This window comes from Dermacentor albipictus, chromosome 6 (assembly GCF_038994185.2).
Source record: "Dermacentor albipictus isolate Rhodes 1998 colony chromosome 6, USDA_Dalb.pri_finalv2, whole genome shotgun sequence".
Lineage (NCBI taxonomy): Eukaryota > Metazoa > Arthropoda > Arachnida > Ixodida > Ixodidae > Dermacentor > Dermacentor albipictus.
In genome coordinates this window covers 17,141,996-17,163,375 of record NC_091826.1, presented here as the reverse complement: position 1 = coordinate 17,163,375, position 21,380 = coordinate 17,141,996, and the positions used below count along the sequence as shown (strand labels likewise).

Genomic DNA, 21,380 nt, shown 5'->3' with positions numbered 1-21,380 from the left:
TAAACAGCAATTAGTGCCAGTCTTGTATGAAACCATTAAATACCATTACAAATCATTACACCTGTCATCTGGTCAGTTTCTCCTGGTATTTTGTGCCCTAGTGTTACTTTCATTGCATTTGTTTTTCTGATATATAAACTATTTTGATTTGATCGTTGGCCCTGCTGTCATTCAAGTAAAGTAGACTTTCGTTAGTTCGACTCCGGTTCATTCGAACCAGACCAAAGGTCCCGGCTGACGTTCATGCATTTCTATGGGCCCAAACTTCCATTATTTCTATCCTAAAAGTGGCCTTCGCCGGATAATTCGAACTTGGCCAGTCAGCAAGCACGCGCCTCACCCCTCTGGTCACTCCTTCCGTAGCAGTGTCCGTCTCGGCAGAGCCAGAGTCCTTCAATGAAAGGACTCTGGCAGAGCTTAGGAGACAGTGAATGCGTTGCGTCATTGCCCGTTGAAAACTCCTATTTTCAACCAGCCGTAGGGAGATTTTCAAGCAATAACCGTAGCTCACAATGTCCAGTTATGGTACTTAATTACTGTATTCTAATGCGCGCATTTTTTTAATAAGAAAATTTGCCGGAAATTGTCTGCTCGGAGCAATCGGATACGAAACGAAAAGCGCCTTCGCGGCGCTTGTATGCTCGACTGCATAACATGAGTGGGCTGCGGCGAAGCTGACTTTAAAAACCAGCCGTCATCGTGCAACACGTATTTTGCTTGATAAAAACTCAGGTGCGCGTTAAATTTATACTTCGTTTAGGGGCTTTAATGTAACTTCTACGTGTTTTCTAATTTCTAAACACAAAAATTTGGCGAGCATGTTATTTGGAGGGCGCGTTAGACTGGCACATACTGCCAAATGGATCGGGGGTGTGTTTTAGAATTTTTTATACATCTTACTCAATTCTACCCGCCGGATAATTCGATCAACTTCGTCGGTGCAGTCAGGGTCGAACAAACGTCATCAACAGTATACATGCATTCTTACAAACTCCTGTAAAAACCCTGTACAGGGCCGACAGTATTAGTGAAGTAAATAAATAGATAAATTCGCACAGTTGACTCACACATCATGCAGAAAACCACTAAGCAAGAGCAAGTTGGCAAGTTTTACTGCACACGAAAAGCAAACATGGACTTGTCCTCTTAACATCTACAAGGTTGCTGACACGCAACCCGTACGCTAGCCTTCCTCGTGCTTTTGAGAGGAGCAGAGCGGGAACAAAGGAATAGTCACTGATTGTCACAACTCTTTTGTGGCTTGTCACGCTGAACGCACACACGGCCCTTGTGTCGCATATAGGAAGTCGATGAACCAGCAGGTTGGCTTGACTGGTAGCCTTCCTGTCAAACAAGTCGGCAGTGGCAGTTGGAGTAGCCAGTGGCCTCACAGGGCAACGTCAGTGCGCCGCAGAACGTAGATGGCCGCTGCCAAGCCGCCCACGTTGACACCGTGCACTCTCAACTGCCTCCACAGCCGGCCCAGCCGCCCTACGGCCTGTACACATGCGCCATTGTGGGTGAACAAGGATGCAGGTGGACTAATAACACAGAATATCGCTTAGCCTATGGTAGCTTCTGTATTCTCATGCTCAGAGAATGCAGATACTCTCACCAGACGGACTATGCACTAGCAACCCGATAACAAATGAACCTCATTATAGCAAAGCCTAATTCAACACCGAAATTCATCATACTATTCGATATTTGCTCTAAGCATATATTTGTTACATGTTGATGTTGGCAAGAAGTATTTCTGTAAGAGATAAGCATGGGTTGATGGCTATTCCACCAATTCATTCTTCTACTCCCTCCTTCCTTTTTTTTTCTTTCCCTCCCAGTTCACCCTTTGTCATCTGCTGTGCAGTGATTCTAGTCTTGTTGTGGTCCCTTCACAATTTTACATTTACTTTGTTAAAATTATGTTCATTATATTGACATTTGACTGCACCAGAAACACTTGGGGCAGAGGACATGAAACCAACAAATAATGAAGACAAGGAGAGCAGAGAGACAATGAACTGCTCCTTTTCCGGTCATAATGCGGCCATAATAAAGAAATTGGATGTGAGGATGGCCATTACTGTACCTTAATGCTGGAGCACTGCAAGCTAAAGCTGAAGCTTTTAGCTTGGCTCCTACTCATGGCAACTTGTTTTCTCATAGACTTTAATTTATGTTTACCTTACTATTGCTACACTTCAATCAAAAAGAACCGTTATAATTTACCTGTCTTTCCTTGTCTGTTGGCTTCATGTGGCTGTGACTAACAATAATCAAGCCATTCGGTTCCCCTTAATCTTCCTGTTATTAGCACAACAGACACACTACCAGCGAATACAAGTTGGCCCGGAGAGGCTGGAATTGCATTCAGCATGACTCTTATGCAAGGTCATGTTATGACAGCTGACTGCATTGGGAAAATGAAGGTAGAGAACAGTTAAAAGAAGCAGGAAATGCCAGAACCGGGAAGAACAAAAGAGGGTATAAAGCCACAGGCCATTAAAAGAAAATCTATTCATGCAACCACATAAAACACAAATAAATCGACACAGAAATGCTGCACCTTCTGCCATGGCTGTGCTGTCTTGTGTGTTTGACATGTGCAGGGTGCTGCATCCACCCATTGAAGGCACTTACATTCAATTTCGTTTGTTTGTTACTCTACACATGGGGGCGAAGAGCACTTGTGAAGCAAAGGTGCTTGCAGACATACATGTGAACCAACAGTGGCAGCTATTACTCAGCGCAGCAAGTGAACTTGCCAAGCAGCTGTATCTCTACAAACTGAACATGGTCACCCGCACATGGGCTGAGGAACTGCTACATCATAGTATAATTGATTGATTTGCACAATTTGAAATCCCATCGCAAATCTGGGGACCATGACAGACATGCATCGTGGCACGGTGGTGCACCATAGTGTGGTGGTGTGACCAGCCTCTGGATTCACAAAGGATTTTTAAAAAAACATTATGTGGTTTTACGTGCCAAAACAACTTTCTGATTATGAGGCCCGCTGCAGTGAAGGACTCCAGAAGTTTCGACCACCTGGGTTTCTTTAACGTGCACCTAAACCTAAGTACACAGGTGTTTTCAGAAAATCAGTTATCTTTGTGCATTGGTTCAATGGGTGAGTGGCACTGATGTGGGTAGGTCTGAATAATTCACGAGTTAAGAAAAAATAGCTTGACAAGTCAGTTGGGGACTGTGTTCTGTGGTCTTTCAAAAACAATTATACCCTCAACTGGACGCTAAAACGATGAAATCACAAATGCTCACAGGTATGGCTATACATTGCCATGGTCTTTCATTTAAGCACATGCACGTAGTTTACATGCATGTTCGCAACCAGAAATTTTGCGCCTGCAATTTTACCGCTCATATCGAGGTATCATATCCAGCTACTCAACTGACTGGGCATTTGTGCACCTAATAGTAGGAGCACATGTACTTCTCAGAATGCTCATGGACATGGACAGAGCTTGGCTGGACACGCCGCACATTGGCAGTCTTGTTAGAGGCACGAGTCTGTTATCGATAAAAATGTTCTGTGGCTTTTCGTGGCGCCCCAAGCGAACAGCGTCAGTATGTTTTAGTCGCACACTCAGGTTGCGTAGTGCCACCTTGGCCAGCGCCGATTCCCTTTACTGCAGTAAACCTATTGAACAACCTTCCAAGAACGCTCCCAATGCACTGCAGTGAGAAAGCACGCAGATGTTTACCAGGGACAGGCTCTTCTTGTCCTGAGTGAGGAGCACTGCTCGCCCAGTGCGAGGACGGGCAGCTCGAGCCAGCTCCTGCAGCAGCCTGGGGTACAGCATCCGGTTGTCTGGTCGAGAGCCCATTCGCTTGCCGAAAGGCTGCACAATATACACAGGCAGGAATGCCCGGCAGGTCTAGCAATCTCCACTCGCAAAGCACAATAAAGAAAATGGAAGACCCCACTGATGCTGCACTTGCGGCAGTGCTTGGTGATATTGGCATCAACACAACAATTGTAAGCAAGCTCTACATATTGGGCATTTTTATGATACAATCGAAAACTCATAGGTATGGCTATTCATAGCCGCGCTTCCTTGTTCAGTAACGTGCCTGTCATTTGCTTTCTGCTCTTTCATTCTTCAACATTTGTAGCGTTGCTATCACTGCAAAACAAGTAGTAGTGGGAGTTAGCCAAGCCTTTCTTTGAGTAGCATCTCTTTGCCAACATCGCTAGTAGGTCAGAATGTCATGGCATCTCATCTAATGTCTTTCATCGATCAGCAATGCTTTTCAATGTTGTGCAAGCACCATCATCAGCAGTAACATCATCATTAGTCTCACTTTTGTTTTCTGCTGCTCTCCCAATTTTACTATGCCTACACATTACATGGCTGGCCTGTGCACATGCCCCTTCAAACAAGAACAGCACTAGTGGGTGTGGAGTTGCTAATAATGATGATAATGATGATAATAAAACACTAAATAGAAAAGTGGGCCTGCAGAAGCCATATGGGGGCTTGAGCAACTCTGCCTAACAGCTGGACACATGAGAAAAAAATTACAGCAAATTGACAGAGGATCACAGTGTTACAAGGATGAGAACATCAAATGGATATTTTTCTTTAGGTTTTCTTTTGCTAACATCTTTTAATCATCTAACATGAAGCAGTGTATACAGCTTGACATGGCCAATGAGCACCACACTGGCCAGCAATTGTGCCCATGTCTACTTCCATCAACACGAGATGAATCTTTTCTATCTTCTCAATCAAGGCTAAATCTTGCATGTACATCTCACTTGTCCATAAACTACATTGCTGTCGAATGTTCAAGGGAACACTCTGATGTGCAGCTTTCCCTTTGCTGGTGCTTTAACTACACGGGCTGGCTGAAGTTATGCCAGTTTGCTGCACAGGGGTGTTGAATAGCGCCAGCACCAGAAATCACAAATCATCTGCTGCAAAACTTGGCAACTGTAGACTTGCAAGAGAAAAAAATCTGCCCACGCTCTACACAGGAAGGGAGAATTCTCATCTGCCACAGAGAAGCCACAGAGGAAATCCATATCAGTTTCAACCGCAAAGGTTTTTCTCAGAATGATATATGCACTGTGTTTCCTTTGCAACTTCGACGTTACTGTCAGCTGCATCCCTGAGAAAATCTAGCCTTGCAAAAAACCGCGGCGATCTCATAAAGTAATGAGTGGCATAAAAAAGCATAGTGCTGTGCTATGACAAACGAAGCACATATGGATTTCAAGTACAAAGCTTTCTTTTCTTAAAAAGCTGTATTGGGTTTATTTAGCAGCCTATGCTATCCTCTGGTGGATGACAATTTTCCTTTTCATGCTACTGCCACCTTGTGTATTTCTGTGCAAGTGACCTACCGTGCTCTACACTCGTGCATAACTCAGACTTCACAGTACAAGGGTTGTCCAGAAAGCAAATTCCAATAAACTTTTAAATAACACTCACAAATTAAAAAAAAAAGTCTATATGTCAGACAGTGATGCACAGGCTGCTTTTCTTAGTGTGTACCATAGTTTCGTAAAAAAATTAGCTGTAGCATAGCACAAAGTTATGTTTGACAGTGTCATGCTGGCCTCCCACCAATGAGTGAAACCAAGATATCAATTCTGTGTGAACAGCAATCTGCTGCCAAAATGTTGCCCTGCCAGAAACCGAACAATTTCGCACAGCAGGAAGCGGCACAAGAAGGCTCACTGCGGTGCTGTGACAATTTCCTAAGAAACGGTGCTTCACATGTCAATAAATAGCCCATGCACTACTCAATCCGACATTACAAACCCTGTTGCTTTTTCCCTCAATGTTTATGAGCATTGAAATACTAATTGGAAGTTATTTTCTCGAAGCTCCTCGTACGAAGTTTGGCCTTACAAGGCTTCCTTGTTTAAGTGAAACGATGAGGCCCAGATTCATCGAGAGCTACTTACCAGGTCAGTGATGAAGACGTCAACAGAAGCAGTCTTGAATGGCAAAGAGCACGCATCCCACTGGCACACGTCCAAGCACAGCTGGCCGCTGCAGCAACACCATGAGGTAAACAGTCACCATCAGTAATTTTTGTAGCACTGTTACAGCACACAGAAACGTAACAAAAACCAAGAAGGGACAACACAGAGTGCTGACCACAACTCGGAACTTGTCTAAGGTCCAAGAATTGTGGTCAGTGCTTTGTCCTGTTCCTTCTTAGTTTTTTTCTATGTTTATATGTGCTGTAACACTGCGACATAGAATGCATCACCAACTAGCTTGCAAGCAAACATTATTGAACTTTACCATCAGTAAAACATTTCCAGCACTTAGTGGAAAAGAGGAAGGCAAAAGGACAGAAAGCAATCGGAGCACTCTTTCTGTCCTGTTGCTTTCTATCGATACTTATGCTTTCCTTTTTTCCACTAAGTGCTGGAAATTTTTTATCAATGTCACAGTTCCAACTAGCCCAGTTTTTTTTATTTATTACAGACACCATCAGGTACTACAGCCAACACAGCTGCTATTTGCAAAAGGTGTGAGCTGATATGTGTGGCAGGTGCCTCTTGAAGTTCAAAGATCAGATGCTGCCTTACGTAGACTGTAATATTTTAGAGTCAATTATGGAAAACATTACTTGCTATATACCAAAGTGGAAAGAAAAAATCATGTAGATTCCACACACACTATGGAAACGAATGTTAGGCATAAGCAATAGGGACACAGAGCCGTGCAATCCATCAGGTGGCCGGATCCTGCTTCTTACCAAGCCCCGTTTCGAAGTGTTTTGAGCATTGGAACGACATTCTCAGCAATCACTTTCGCAAGATTTCAAATGACTTGGCACAGGATGTGTTGGTGTTACAGCCGACAACATTCCTGGCACTATGACAAGCTAGCTACCTTACAACATAGCCAAAAATGTGGTTTCCTGCATACATCAATGTACAGTCACCGACTGATTTTCGAGACTCCAAAAATTTGGACATGCTCGATTATTCGGTCTACTTCGCAGCAACGCCATTCTCTGCATAGACCATAATGTATAGCAACTGCCAAAAGTTCGGACACCTTGCAACCTCTCGTCTGATTTTTCCGACGCTCCTAGAGCCAAACTTGATCGAGAGCACCATGCACCGACTCTGACCGGTGCATGGTTCGACTTTTTGAACACCATTTTTGTTTTGAACGGATCCTCCTTGCTGCCCCACGAAGTGGCGCTACTGCAAATCCCCGCTCATCATCATCATTTCTGCCTAGTTCGATAGAGTGGCTACAGCAGTTCCCGTCTCAGCTTAGTAAGCCACTTCAAGACAAAAGACAATCCAGCAGCTGATTTGTTTCTTTCTTTGTGCATGACGCTGCGAGTAGGCCACGTTTTTCGTTTCTGCGTCTGGTGTTGGCGTGACAGCGTGGCGGTGATTGCTTTGTGTGCTGTCGAGGTTGCGGTGATCCAACGCGGCATACGGAAACATTGCGTCAAGCGTCTAATGGCGCCAACAGTGCCTGCGCAGACTGCACTGCGGAATGCCAACAAGCAGGTGCCGGGAGGCCTAGGATTTGTCGCCTTCTGATGTGCTCCCTACTGACGCCGAAAATGTTCTGCCAAGACCTGCACAGTGGTTGAATTGCGATTCCGGGCACCGTCTCATTTGACAGTTTCACAGGTGCTGACCCTGCTGTACTGACATGCGCAGAACTCGATGATGGCGAGATCATTCGTCAGGTTTCTGCTGCACCGCGGACGGTAACTCCAAGTCGGAAGATGACGCACCATGTGCTACGCTGCCGTCACATGCGGAGCGTGCACAAGCAGTGACTGTGCTTTCAGCCACCTAAAGTGACCGTACGACCCTCTCTAAGATTCAGGCTTATCTGACTGCGCGTAAATGGAACAGCGTGCAACGGTGCATTCAAGATTTCTTCAAGCCTACTGCCGAGCCCGAATAAGTGCGTGGAAATAAAGGATTTTTTTTTTCTTAATCTGCTTTTCGGACACCTGTTTATTCGGACATTTCCGCAGTCCCCGTGAGGTCCGAAGAAACGGTCGGCGACTGTATATGATGCTGAGTCATGTGAAATCTCTCGAAGGTGATATAATCCCAAAGCTGATTGCTCAAGGACATGGGCCATTAGACGAAGCCAGGTGGCTAGTTTCAGTAAAGCGGATGCACCTACATATACAGTAGACTTCTGTTATTCTCACTCTGGTTAACTAGATCTTTCAGTTGATTTGATTCCTGCCCAAAGGTCCCAGTGAGCACCAATAAATTTCTATGAGCCTAAACTTTCGTTATTTTGATCCTAAAATTCGCCCTCACCGGATAATTCGAGCTTGACCAGTCAGTCACCCCAATAGCGATTTTTTTTGGTGGCAGCGTCTGCCTCGGCGCAGGTTGGGAGACATTGAACGCATTAAACACAAGTCAACTTCCTGACAAAAACGGCTATTTTCAGCCTATCCTAGGAAGATTCTTACGCAATAACCATACCTCACTATGTCTGATTACATTATTCACCTGATTCTAACACGAGCCTTTTGTTTTGTTTTTCCAGAAGCACTGGGCCGAAAATCGCCTACGGGGTACAATCAGACAGGATATCAAAACCACTTTCGCGGCGTTCGTATGCTTTATCACATAAAGGCTACCTCCATGGACTTTTGCAATGAATCTTGTGTGGCTGAAAATCTAATACAAAGCACTGCTGCGTATTCATCACCCCACACTCCCTGCAAGCAAGAGCAAGCAAACGCCACCAAGTGTGCCAACGACACAGCCTGCAAGGAGTCATCATCACCAGACGAGCTCGACTTAAGCGACTGACGAGCCAACGCCTCTGCTACGATCTCATTCGTCCACGCTCTAAGCCGCACACGATTACTTCCGGTGGCAGTGTGAGCTGGGTGCCAAATATCTGGAGAAAGTTGGTAAGCGGCAAACAGCTAGTTTTTGGACGTCGGGTGGCGGATGGTGAAAATGCGTTGCTTTTTCGCTAAATGTATGCAATGCAGCAAAGCTGAATTTAAAAAACCATGCACCAAAGCTCAAATTAGGAAACCGGCCTCAGTTGTGCAATGTATATTTGACACCTGCCCATTTTTCTAAATAAGAAATCGGGTGCGCATTAGATTTTTATTTTGTTTAGGAGCTTTAATGTCATTCTACGCTAGTTTTTTACTTTGTATACATAGGAAGGGGGTGCACATTTCATTTGGGGGTATGTTAGAATTGGGAATATACTGCCAAATGAATCAATTTGGGTGTTTTTTCTGCACCTTGTTCCACCTTCTGGTTAATGACCACAAACTTCATGCAACACAATGTGTCAGATGCATTGCAAGATCCGACAGTGCCACTGAGCCACACTGGATTGCACAACCCATAGTCATCGCTGACAGTGCATCCATTTGCTCTCCGGACTTGCTAGTAGTAGTACAGGGAATCACGTTCCGTTCGATACTGTTCTGCACACATCCAGCATGCTGTGTATTATGAGAAGTGTTGCACTGCTTGGGTTTTCAGGACCTCGTTAAGCTGTGAAAAATCTACAAAATCTTCCTCTCTCAGGAAAGTAAAATTAACTTGAACTGAAAATGACTGGTCATTTATGACTGGCCCGAATATATCATACTGCCCTCCTCTGGTGCAACTGAACAAATATGCAACTTTGCAAATGCACAAGTAGAATTTACCGTTAAATTCATTTGTCACCTGATAGATTTAACGTCCTGACAACAGCTAGGCTAGTGCTTTGATATGTTGTATTTACACTCTGTGTATGTGTCACACAAAGAACATTCAGGGACTTCAGCAAGGCTAATAGGAGATATGTGTGCATCAGTCAGAGCGTGCACTCAAAGATGCATAGCATTTCTCAATTGCTTACTCCCAAAAACAGAGGGGGCTGCAGAGAAAAAAACATCATCACCACGATAAGGCCAAGTAATCTTGATAAAAATTGTTTTTGGCTGGTAGTCCCCAGATAATTCCATCGATATTCCATGCAAGGTTTGCGTTTATATGTGAAGTCAATCATGCCAACAGAAATGTGCTAACCAGCTCACCAAGATGTCCTAGTGCAATACACACCTGCCCTCGGGACTTGCCTTGGCACGCTTTTCGTTGAGTGCAGATAGGTTGTCATATGTGCGCTGCACAGCTAAAGGGTGGTTGTCGCCGCACACAAAAACAGTCTGGGGCCAATTCACACAACCCTGCAAGAGTACACAATGTGCTCATTACAAACAATAATCATGCAAAAAAGACAGTGAAGCCTAACGTTGAGACTGCAGGCAATGCTGTATGCAGGAATATGTGCTAGAGAGCATGGCAGCAACACTCCCAAAGGTGTGCCACCTTGATACTTCTTGACTTGAATGAGACTCCAGTGCTGGCCCTTGACTGAACTAGGCACTCCACTTCTATAACAACTCCCATAAGCTTAATCCATGTTTGCCCTGTCCATTATCTAAACTTTTAATTTCCACAATAGTGAGCAAAAAACTGGAATAGATCAGCCTGCTAAAAGCGCTGTATGCTAATACAGCTTTTGATACAGTTCCTGGAGAGTGCAATTATATGTCCAGTTGCCATTACTGGCTGATGCACGATGGTTGGCTAATGCTGTCCTCTGTAGCTCATCCGTAAATTAGAACATAGGTGATTCTAATTGAAATAAAGGCAGTGATAAAATGTGGATAGGAAAGAAGAGGAAGAAGCTATGCTTTTGCCATTTCACCATTACTGGGAAGAGTCACTTCCACAAACTCGGACAACTCAGACAAATGTTTTCTTCTCAAAAGGAGATTGATTGTGTGCATCTGAAAATTTTTACTATGACTGAAAAAGCACAGAACTATGCAAGATTAATACTGTGCCAGCTATTACTTCACTGCTTTGCATTATTGGCAAAACAAACATTTTTGTTTCTATTATTCCACTGATATTGTTTACACTCATAATCCTGGGCCACAATTTTGTAGCGATGCCTTTCACTCAATTTTATGCCACTTTTATTGCACTGTTTACTGCTGCTCATACCACTCGTAAAGTAGGCAGAGCATTTGACCACTGACAAAGTGCGAAAAGGAGTAAAAACAGAAGAGGCATCACTACAAAACTGCAACCCTGTACATCATTTTAGGCCATGGAAAGACCGAGTAAAAACTCATGGTGAAAGGAAATGACAGACTCAAAGTAGGCGGCCAAGTGAAACGCGGCTGCATTGAAAAGCTACAGTGAAAAGCAGCTACAGCGTTATAGAATATTTTTATCTTTCATGCAAACTACAATGAAGTTGCACAGAGGTAGCACACATAGCCCTAGCTTCAATGTTATGAGAGTACTGATAAAAATAGGCATCCATAATAGCTGAAGAAATGGCAAGTAAACTTTCCTGTTGTGAAACCGAAATCGGCAAGCAATAGTCTGAGAGTGGCAAACACTTGCCTCCAGTGGAATGGACCCTCCGCCAACCATGGGGTCGCACACTATGTCACTCGGCTTCAGATCACACAACCTGCAGCGGGGCACACGCAAGTGATATGTACCATCACTAAGAACTGTGAAAGCATTGAAGTCCAAATGGCACTGAAAGGCACACCACGTGTAAGCAAACCATCTTTCACTTTGTCACAGGAAACATCTGCATTGGGCAGATGTGTATCGATGATAGTGAGTCAAGTTTTTTCATAGGTACCTGGTCTGTGCTGCACATGCTAAATATACCTCTGTCCACCCTCCCCCTCCCCCCCCCCCCAACCCCCCCACACACAGGGTGTTTCACGTAACATGAACCAAGAGTTAAAAAAAAGTGGTCAACCGCATGGTTTGCCATCATGTGGGGTGCTCCTTACAGTATTTCTTATATTCTGCTTAATTAGTTAAGTAAGATAAATTATGCAAAATTATTAATATTTACTTCAGGGCAAAGTGCATTTTGTTACATTGTAGAGGGGATTCAGAAACGACCGCTCCAATTTTCTATACAGCGTACATGCTGTGTGGTGACTTCTTTTTCAGTGTTGAAAGAAAGCCTGTGAAATATAAAATAACACCAAGTGATTGTGCTCATGCACTATCATATTGGAGCTCTATCAGCAGTTCAGTTGATTCTCAGTTAAAAGACAGCACTTGTCCTTTTTATGCACTTCGATATATATTTTTGTCCCAAGTCATGCTGTTACAGTTTGGAACATGCACCATCACAAGCAACAGTTTGGAGACCATTGCAGCAGCCAAAATTTTTAATTTTCTTTCTGGCATGGCCATGCAGCTTGTAGTTGTGACGTGCATTGATTGGACGCACACACTTTTATTGCACTAACTAAATTTAAGGACACATGTTTAGGCTGGAAAGCAATTTCTTTCACGGCATTTATGGTCTCTGAAATTTCACTAGCAACAATACAGTCCTTGACAAAAATTTTTAAGAGACTGTGTGCGTGACCGAACCTGCTGTTAAACTATGTGCTTGGGCTTTTAACAACTCTGGACCAGGAAATTCGAACTCTTTTCCGCTTAGGCAATGGTCAAAACGGCACTCTGCTCACGTTAGCATGAGGATCAGCCAATCATGACAGATTAATGATAAGAAATCAACAGGGGAAAAACCAAGTAAAAAGGTATCCTTGTATTATAACAACCCCAATGTCTTCAGAGAATGCAAAGCATTCCTCAATCTTCTAAGCTTTTAAACACTGTTTGTACAATACGAGACCCCTCCTAGACAACCCAGCAATACACATGTGTTGTGGCATGCAAAGTGTCTTCAGTGTATCTAACAAAGGGCTAAATGTATACTACTTGTATCAAGGGAATTGCCTCTCACCTTTAACAACACTTGAAGACAACTGCCGATTTCAATGCTGAATGCAATGTTAAAGAGACTAATTTTCATGTTGGATGAGACGTTTTTAAATAAATTTTACTACAAGCACTGATGTTCCACTTTGCTGGTTTGACACAGTCACGGTTTAACAGCACAAATTAGACAACAAGGGACTTGTGCCCTTCCTGTCCATTCTTTTCTCGTTTACACTACAAAGCTTGTGACCCACAATTAAGCTACAATTTATTACATGACAGACAATTGTTATGGCTAACATTTCTTAAAGCAGATAGATAAAGTGTAGAACCTTTAATAGGCACATTTTCTACAGTAACGTGGGCATTAATAAGAGCATGTCTATATTACCCATGTACAAGCACCCACATTTTCATTCTAACAAGTTAAAAAAAAAAGGTATGGGACTTTACAATGCTTCTATTTTTTTGCAGGAAGGTTGTATTTCCCGGTCTGCATCATGCATCATATGGTGTGTCTGGTCAAATGCCCTGCATCAATTTGCCTGATTGGTCTGAGCTTTTGTTGCTAAGAACTAGTAAAGCTTATTCATGTTTTGCAGCAGCCCGCTCTTATGATTCCAAGGTACACATACAATTGTGGTTTTTAAGCATGGAATGCTTTTTAGCTAGTTGTACGCGACCTCCAAGAGACCTTCAGCCAATATCCTGAGCCGTTATCCAGGCACTTAAGACGAGAATGGGGCAAGAATGAAATATAACATTTGGGCATCATTGCAAAAGCAAAACGAGATCATCTGGGCAACCAGTCAAAACTTAAGAAAATGCAGTCTCTGGCCCCCAACCCCTTGTACAGGACTGCATTACATATGCTAGTTACTGTCCAAACAAGTCAGAAAAGAAAAAAATAAGAAAGCAGATTTCTTTTTATTGTTTGTTCACAATATCACTTAAGCTGTAACCTCTTGTACGCTGAAGTTTAGTTTGTCATTTCCAATAGCGACATTCAAAAGACTGATACACTTGATTATAATCTTTTGGTGCTTAGACAGGGTTGTCTGTGCTCTTTTCAATACCAGCGGACCGCGAATTCCGCGGTGAAGGATATTGTGTCGCCTCCTTCGAGAGATGGCGCCATGCTGCAACCAGTTCGATAGCATCCCAGGCGCTGTAGATGGCTGAGAGATGGTTGTGAGTAATATGCGTAATTACTCCAACCAATCTGGTTTGCCAATAGCCATTTCATGCTTACATCTACTCTTGATTACAGGAGGGCCAGCATTTTTGTCATTTTGTTTCCTTCAGGAGAAACTGGGCAAGCGAAAAATGCCAAGTATATTACTGGACAATGCTTACCAAAAAGTGATATGATGCTGCAAAATTTAAGCAACAACTTTGCAGCAAGAAGCCCAAAAATTATCTGGCAAAGCTGTTGGAATAAGTTATTGAATCACAGGGTTTAGTCCCAAAGCAACACTGGAACTACGAGAAGGGCTGTAGAGGTTGGCTCTGGATTAATTTTGACCAACATGGGGTACTATAATGGGCATCTATCTTTACATGTGTCAGCTGCAGTGAGAAACACGCTGAAGACACAGTGGGTGTGCCCGTTGCCTGCCGTTTGCTCAATCACCATGTTTAGCGGTGATGGCCTACAAGCGGCTACTGACTTGAGTTTTCATTAAGTGATGCACACCCGTGAGCAAGATTATACTGACTACAGGATTGGCAAAAAAAAAATATTCATAATTAACACGCGTAAACTGAAATTGATAAGTGCACTAGAAAGTTTGCAATGCCAAGTTTGGACTGCAGCCCTCAATTTCAAGTTGCATTTACAGGCAGAGGAGAACATCTGCTTTATCCCACAATCCCTCGTCTGCATAGTTTTCGCTCACAGCCATAAATTTTCTGAAAATATATTTTATTTATGCATGGTGACGAAATTCATTGCTCCATTCCCTACAGTACATGTGACTGATTTGTGCTGCCCTCTGACTTGGTTTGCAACAACGCGAAGTCATCTCAAGATTGGAGCCAGTGAAAGCCTGCTTGCTGCAAACGTTCAGCAGCTCCCAGAGCAATCGGAGGAACCACATGACCGGAATTCTGTATTGGTCATGCTCTCAGCTCGCAAGGTGAGAGCACATCTGTGTGCTTTGAGCTGGAGTGCAGCACTCGGAATGAACCATGGACCTGTGTCCCGAGAACACTATTTCCACCCGCCAAATGTAAACTGTGCCATCAGAGCCATCTAGAGCCTTGAAAAGCAACCAGTCAAGTGTACCATAAGTACATGAGTGCTTTTACATTTTGTCTTCATAAAAACTTAGCCCTCTTGGTCAGGAACTGAACCCCCCAACCTCGTGCTCAGTGGCGGAATGCCGTAGTCACACTGAGCTACCACAACAGGTCTGTTAGAATAAATATGCAGGTTGCTGTAGTACTATGCATTTGAATAGCAAAGCTTGAGTTGGGTCCAAGGTAAGTAATGCTACTTCTGAAAAGTGAAAGCATGACAAGCACAACACTTGCCTGAGCATGTTGTACGCAATAGTGCAGCGAAGGCTGGTGGGTCCAAAGTGCTCCAAGTGCCGGTGGTGCAGACTGGCCTGGGTCAATGTCAGACAGACGTACACGCAGCCAGGGTCCACGTGCAGTACCACTTCCAGATCATAGTTGCGCATGTCCACGCCCCAGCCGAAGAAGTCATTCACCGCACCCCCGAACACGGCCGCCGCCTCCATCGAGGTGAACTTGTGATTCTCGCCCGACCGATGGCAGGTCACCCGAAACTTGGGGCCTTCCTTCTTGTCGGTCTCTTTCTGTTTCAATAGCAGAGTGACATGGCGGATTCAAGTGCGAGAAATGGTGCATCTGCAGTCTGTGAGCCATTAAACTGGATACACATGACAAACTGAAGTATGATTTGAGCTTATGGATTGCACATCACGGGATTATTTGTCACACATTCCCACACTGCTCACTTGGTTCATACAAAGAGACTCACAATATATGGCAGCAAGCCAAATCACCTTTGAAATTTTCAGCTAGAAATGCCAAAATACCGAATTCTAGAAACAACTATTTTCAATCCAATTCAAGTAACTCGTTTAATTGAAATGTGCTAAACAGAAATGTATGGCTGTGGTTGCTCGCTCGATGACTGCAAGTGAGAGAGCACAGCACACTTGCACTTGCATTCATTCGTGCCTTTGCCTTAAGGAGCAAGACTACAGTTAGTTTGCAGTCTCTGTGGTGTGTGTCTCATTCTGTATTGAAGTACTAATTCTTGGCTTTGTGCAAAACAGAATGTCTATTATGAAATGAAAAGGATTAGATAGTTCATTGGTGTAATCACCAGTTTTTCTCCTCTGTCATGTGAATGCTAGGTGCAAAGTGATCTCACATATGTCATCTCATGTGACTATTTTCATCCACAATAGCATCTGGTATGTGAATCCAGCGTTACACGAGGGCAGAGCAATAAATTGAACTTGTTGCTTGGCTAGTTGTTTATATTTGACTTGATACATGTTAGTGCAATAAAAGACAACAGACATGTAAAAAGACAGACCATTCACTTTCCTTTCTCGCGACTGCTGGCATACCTTGTAGCATGGCCGCTTCTGTTCTTTGCCTCACTGAAAACAGCATTGCCGAGAACCTTGTATTCAATGCCTGAATGTCATAGGTTCTCAGATACCACCTAATTGCTAATGAATGGTACTGTTGCATTACTGGCACAACAAATTCGCATTGAGTTAAAGGCTGTTCTTCCGATCAGGGAGAGGGGGTTGGATAGCAAATGAAAGTATAACTCAAGGTAACAGAGGTGCAGTGCAGCAATGCTGAAACAGCAAGTTAACTGCAGCAATCAATAGTGATGTGATCAGAGCCATTACGTGATGTTTCAGATGATGAGTGCATTTTAGTCTAAATAACAACTGGATGTACCTTTGCAGCTGTCATTTATACTTTCACTATTGACCAGTACAAATTCACCATGGCATGCACAGTGACAAGTGATCAATAGAGAACAAAATAAGGGAAACCTCTGGCTGGAGCCATCATTCTGACAATGGGACTTGTCTTCATTAGGGCCACATCGTTTCTTGGCAGCATTGTTGTATGTATTGCATACATGCTAACTCTTCTGCTTTGTTTGGGAGCCTCCTTGATTTTGCCCAATTTTACAGACAAGGCCATAAATCCTCAAAAAACTGTTCCAACTCCACCACACTAAAAAGAAAGAAAGAAGAGTAAACACATTGCACAGCACAGTTGGCATCGTAACTGCCATTATGTGCTACATAGCTAGCTGAAGCCAGATTTAAATCCACACCATTTGTGTATAGGCAGTGCAGGCATACCTCTGTTTGCTTCAGATCAAGACATGCGTTGAGGAGTGTGTGTGAGGCAAAGCTCTAATATGCATAGCATAACGGTCCGTACTCTCAAGTTTGCGTCCCCAGTATATCACCGTGTCATGTGGTGAAGCATACTAAGTGTTCAAAGGGGCCATTGTTAAGGGACATAATGTGCATTCCTTAGTTATAGATGTGCGTATGTGCACTCTCTGATCACAGTACGAGCACTGCGACGTCTAATAAATGTACTGGCACCCATTCAGAGCTGTTAGATGTTTCTAATATTGCCTTCACAAAAAATAACAGTTTTTTGTTTGCTTTTTTCATCTCCCTTTGGACAAGCATGCATACACTGATATGCAATAGGAAAATGAAAAGCTTTCATGCAAAAAAGAGTATGGAAGCATTCTACACAAGAAATCCAGGGATGATTGTGTATGTGCGCCTTCTCTAGAAGAAGAAGAGATAGCCTTTGTGCATGAAAACTGCTAATTATTGTGCTGCACCAGTATATGCATGCCTCATCTGGGCAGACTACAAAAGCCTGGCAATATTCTGCGTAACCTCATTTCGGCTGCACTGTTTCAGCTTATGTTGAAAGTGGCATCAATGCACAGAGACATATCCTCAATTCATTAGAATATTTGGGCTCAAACCTCTCCTTTTACCCATCAGTAGACTGGCTTCAATGCTTGCCATAGTTAGAACACACCCAATGTAAATGTAGAAATGGCAAAACTTTGTCACCTCATCACCAGCACCACTGTCAGGCTCTTTCTGGCGTTGGTGGAAGAAATCGGCCAGTTCAAACTTGGCATTTGGGTGCATCCGCCTCCACACCTCCAAGCCTGTCTCCCAGCGCATCTTCTCCACTAGTGGAACAAGTGCTGCCTCCATTTCCTCCTTGGATGAGGGCACCTCCATGCTCGAAAAGGTTGCAATCACCACATAGAGGTTGTCCACGCCTTGAAGGTGCCACACCTGTCAATTTACCACCACCACTCTGTCAAGCGACAAATAAAAGATGATTAAAGGTACACTGAATTACTTTAAAAGCATTAGTTTGGACCAGAGATGTATGCTTTCAAGATCGCTTTCCTTTCAAGATTGGACTTTCATTTGTAGAGTTGATGCACAGCCCAAATAATCCAACAGTGGCCGTTTTTATGGCCCACACAGTTCATCACTTGTTTGAACATCACCTTCAATATTGTTACACATGATAAATTTATATCTATTTATCTATTATTATGATGTATATTTCATACTAGAGTCGAACCCGGATATATCGAACCCACATATAACGAATTACTGTGTACATCGTACATCTGTAAAATACCCTTGAAAATTTTTGTATAACATTTTTATTTGATATACTGAATTACCTATATGTCGAGCTCTTTTGTGATCCCTTTCAGATTCACTATATCCGGGTTCAACTGTACAGTGAACCTGCACAAAGTACAAACTGTACGCATTTCTTCTTGTGTTGACAAAGAGGTCATGTTGTTATGACAGATTTCTTAGCCCTGTTTGACACGAAGGGATTCAGGGCCCGCCAAGCTCATTGAGACCGTTAGCCTCAACCTCCTCATTCTTCCAATAAAGAATACATCTTCAAAAAGAAATGCAGCAAAGTTCATGTTCCTCTTCAAAGGCTGCTTAATGAAGCAATTCTAGGCAAGCTATCTACAGATTAAGTGATGCAATGGCAGAAAAGTGGTACAGTCTATTTTACCTTTGTTGAGTTCCTGTATCTACAAGCATAGTTTCCTGATCAATGTACTTTCTCCTTCATTAAACTGTGTTGATACTGGAATCACAAAATGCCTTTTGTTTTGTTTCACTGCTACCGAATGAGAATTTGTACTTTTAGAATAAGGACACTCAACAATGAACACCCTCCAGGCAAATAGAGCAGTGTGCCTATATGCATAAATATACGCACAGATATCTGCTGTAGTGGCTCAGTGATGGTAATCAGCTGCTGAGTACAAGGCCGCAGATTTCCGTTTCTGGCTGTGGTGGCTGCATACTGACGGGGCCAAAATGCAAAAACACTCGTATCCTTAGATTTATGCACAGGTTAAAGAACCCCATATGGTCAAAACTGATCCGGAGCTATTCACTACAGCATCTTTCATGGCCCCAGAGTTGCTTTGGGACATTAAAATCCGTGAATGAATGAATCAACCTATCAATGCCCATTACAAAACTGACAAGCACTTTAGGTAGACTATGATCATTTTAATGTGATTAGCATTTTCAGGATACATACTTTCCAGCAGCCATCTATCAATGTCTCTATTACCAACTTGGGTCTCTAGGTGCTCCATCGTCTAATGAGTAAAGCATCAGGCTCCTGAGCTGAGGGAACCAAATTCGAAACCAATTGTTGGACCAACTTGGGTCAGCGGGTATGCGCCACTTTTCTATGACAAAAAGATCCTACAGAACTTCTCCAGTCATGGGTGGAATGGAATGTGCATCATATATATTTGGACAATCTTGTCTGACTATACATTCGGCATTGCTTTAATGCCAATTGCATTAACGTCGACATTCAACATGAGATAGGTTATGCCAGAATTTTTTATTATTTCGCCATAACCGCAGTCATTGCATATTTATGATTCTTTGATGGCGCTTAACCAAGGAGGCTAAAAGAATTGCTGGAGGGGAGAGCAAAAATGAAGCCGGACACCAACATCTTACCACCACAGCCACGAAAAAAACGTTAGTAAACAGTGGAGAATATAGGAAGTGCTTTCTTCTGTGTAGGTTTAAGATTGCCTTGTAATTACTGCTCGAGGTCAGTTCTAGAAGGGAGTCTAAACGTATTGGCAAATTTCATGGCATATCATGGTGCCAGTACACAGACAAAAGCAACATTTTAGCCAGAAACAGCAAGGCTACACTTTCCCATTAACCTAGCATTTACACTGGTATAGCAAAAGCACTTGAACTGTCAGTGCACTCCAGGTGTCCTGGCCCCCTCTCAGAGTGTAGTATGGGCAAGCTCTGGCTCTACCTCTGCTGGTAACAAGCTGTGTAGACTGCCATAATGGAGGACCTCAGGCAAGTTTTGACAAATGATTCTTTAAGTGCACCCAAAGCTGTTGCAGGACTCCGCCTCCATTGGAACGAGGACGCTGTGGACTTAACCTCCGACCTAGTGCTCAACAGGAGGACGCCACACCTAAGACATTAGACGACTTTGGTCATATCTACTGGGCCAATGTGGCCTCAAGATATCGATTAGGAATTGAGTAAAAATGTTTAATTTTCAGATATCTGCACAACCTGAGAGGGACTACACCACGTCCCCACTTCCATACCTTCATTTTAGTAAGAATAAAATCGTTTGCGTCGCACCAAAGTGACAGCCTGGTCTGCTTCTTATTCCAAAGGTGAAATCAGCACTTCCAAAAGTTGTTTTGATAAGCACCGCATTTTTCCCGTACTAAACACCACAATTCTAAATTCTTCGAAGGCGTATGGAGTTGCGTTCAGAATTGTCGTAGCTGCCGTAAATGACGCGCCGAATGCAGAACGCCATCAAACGCTGTTGGCGTCCGTCCCTCTTCCGACAGACGAATTTTAATAAGCATAACGTTAAGCATACTCGTACGCAACAAAGAAAGTTCCTTGAAATCAACGTATACCATCCTTCTAATTATTTTTAGGTTTCTCTTCTTTTGGGTTCACAGTGGCGCTGAACGCGTCCCATTGAATGGTCAACAAGCGGGTACGCGTGTTTTTCCCAGACGCGCACGCGACCATAGAATAGACGTGCTCCTTATTTCGTACGCGTCCACTTTTCTGCAAATCTACAGGCCACACGGTGACGATAAGACCGGCGTTGTTCCACGCTAGTTAAACCCACCTCAGTGACTCGGTCGACAGGCAGGTCGAAGAATACACGGCCGCGCGCCGTCTCTGGACGGACGCCCAGCTTGTCGGTACATTCGTCGCGTGCAATGTGTTCCAGCCCTGTAACCACGGTGGCCTCGATCCGGCAGACTGCGTCGAACGCGTGCTCGCCCGCTGGCGCGGTCGACGCACCGTCGCAGCTGGTTTCGCATACTTCGGTTTCCATGCCGTCGGGCATGTTGCTATCCATGTTGCTGTCAGACGTGGCGGCCATTTTCAAACCAATGCGGTTTCGAATCTCTGGATTGGCCTCGGCCTGGCACATCTTGGCACGACGACGGTTTGAGTTGCTA

At 43.7% G+C, this 21,380-nt stretch overlaps 1 protein-coding gene across 1 annotated transcript; it reads right to left on the bottom strand.

The window, feature by feature from the left end:
- Positions 1-1,090: 1,090 nt before the first annotated feature.
- On the bottom strand, positions 1,091-21,380 carry LOC135914455 (tRNA (guanine(6)-N(2))-methyltransferase THUMP3-like). The gene is made up of 8 exons (XM_065447317.1): positions 21,041-21,380; positions 17,902-18,135; positions 15,320-15,609; positions 11,429-11,498; positions 10,070-10,194; positions 5,939-6,026; positions 3,726-3,863; positions 1,091-1,498 (listed from the first exon to the last, which is right to left on the bottom strand). The coding sequence occupies exons 1-8, from the start codon at positions 21,350-21,352 to the stop codon at positions 1,388-1,390; spliced, it is 1,368 nt and encodes a 455-aa protein (XP_065303389.1). The 5' UTR covers positions 21,353-21,380; the 3' UTR covers positions 1,091-1,387.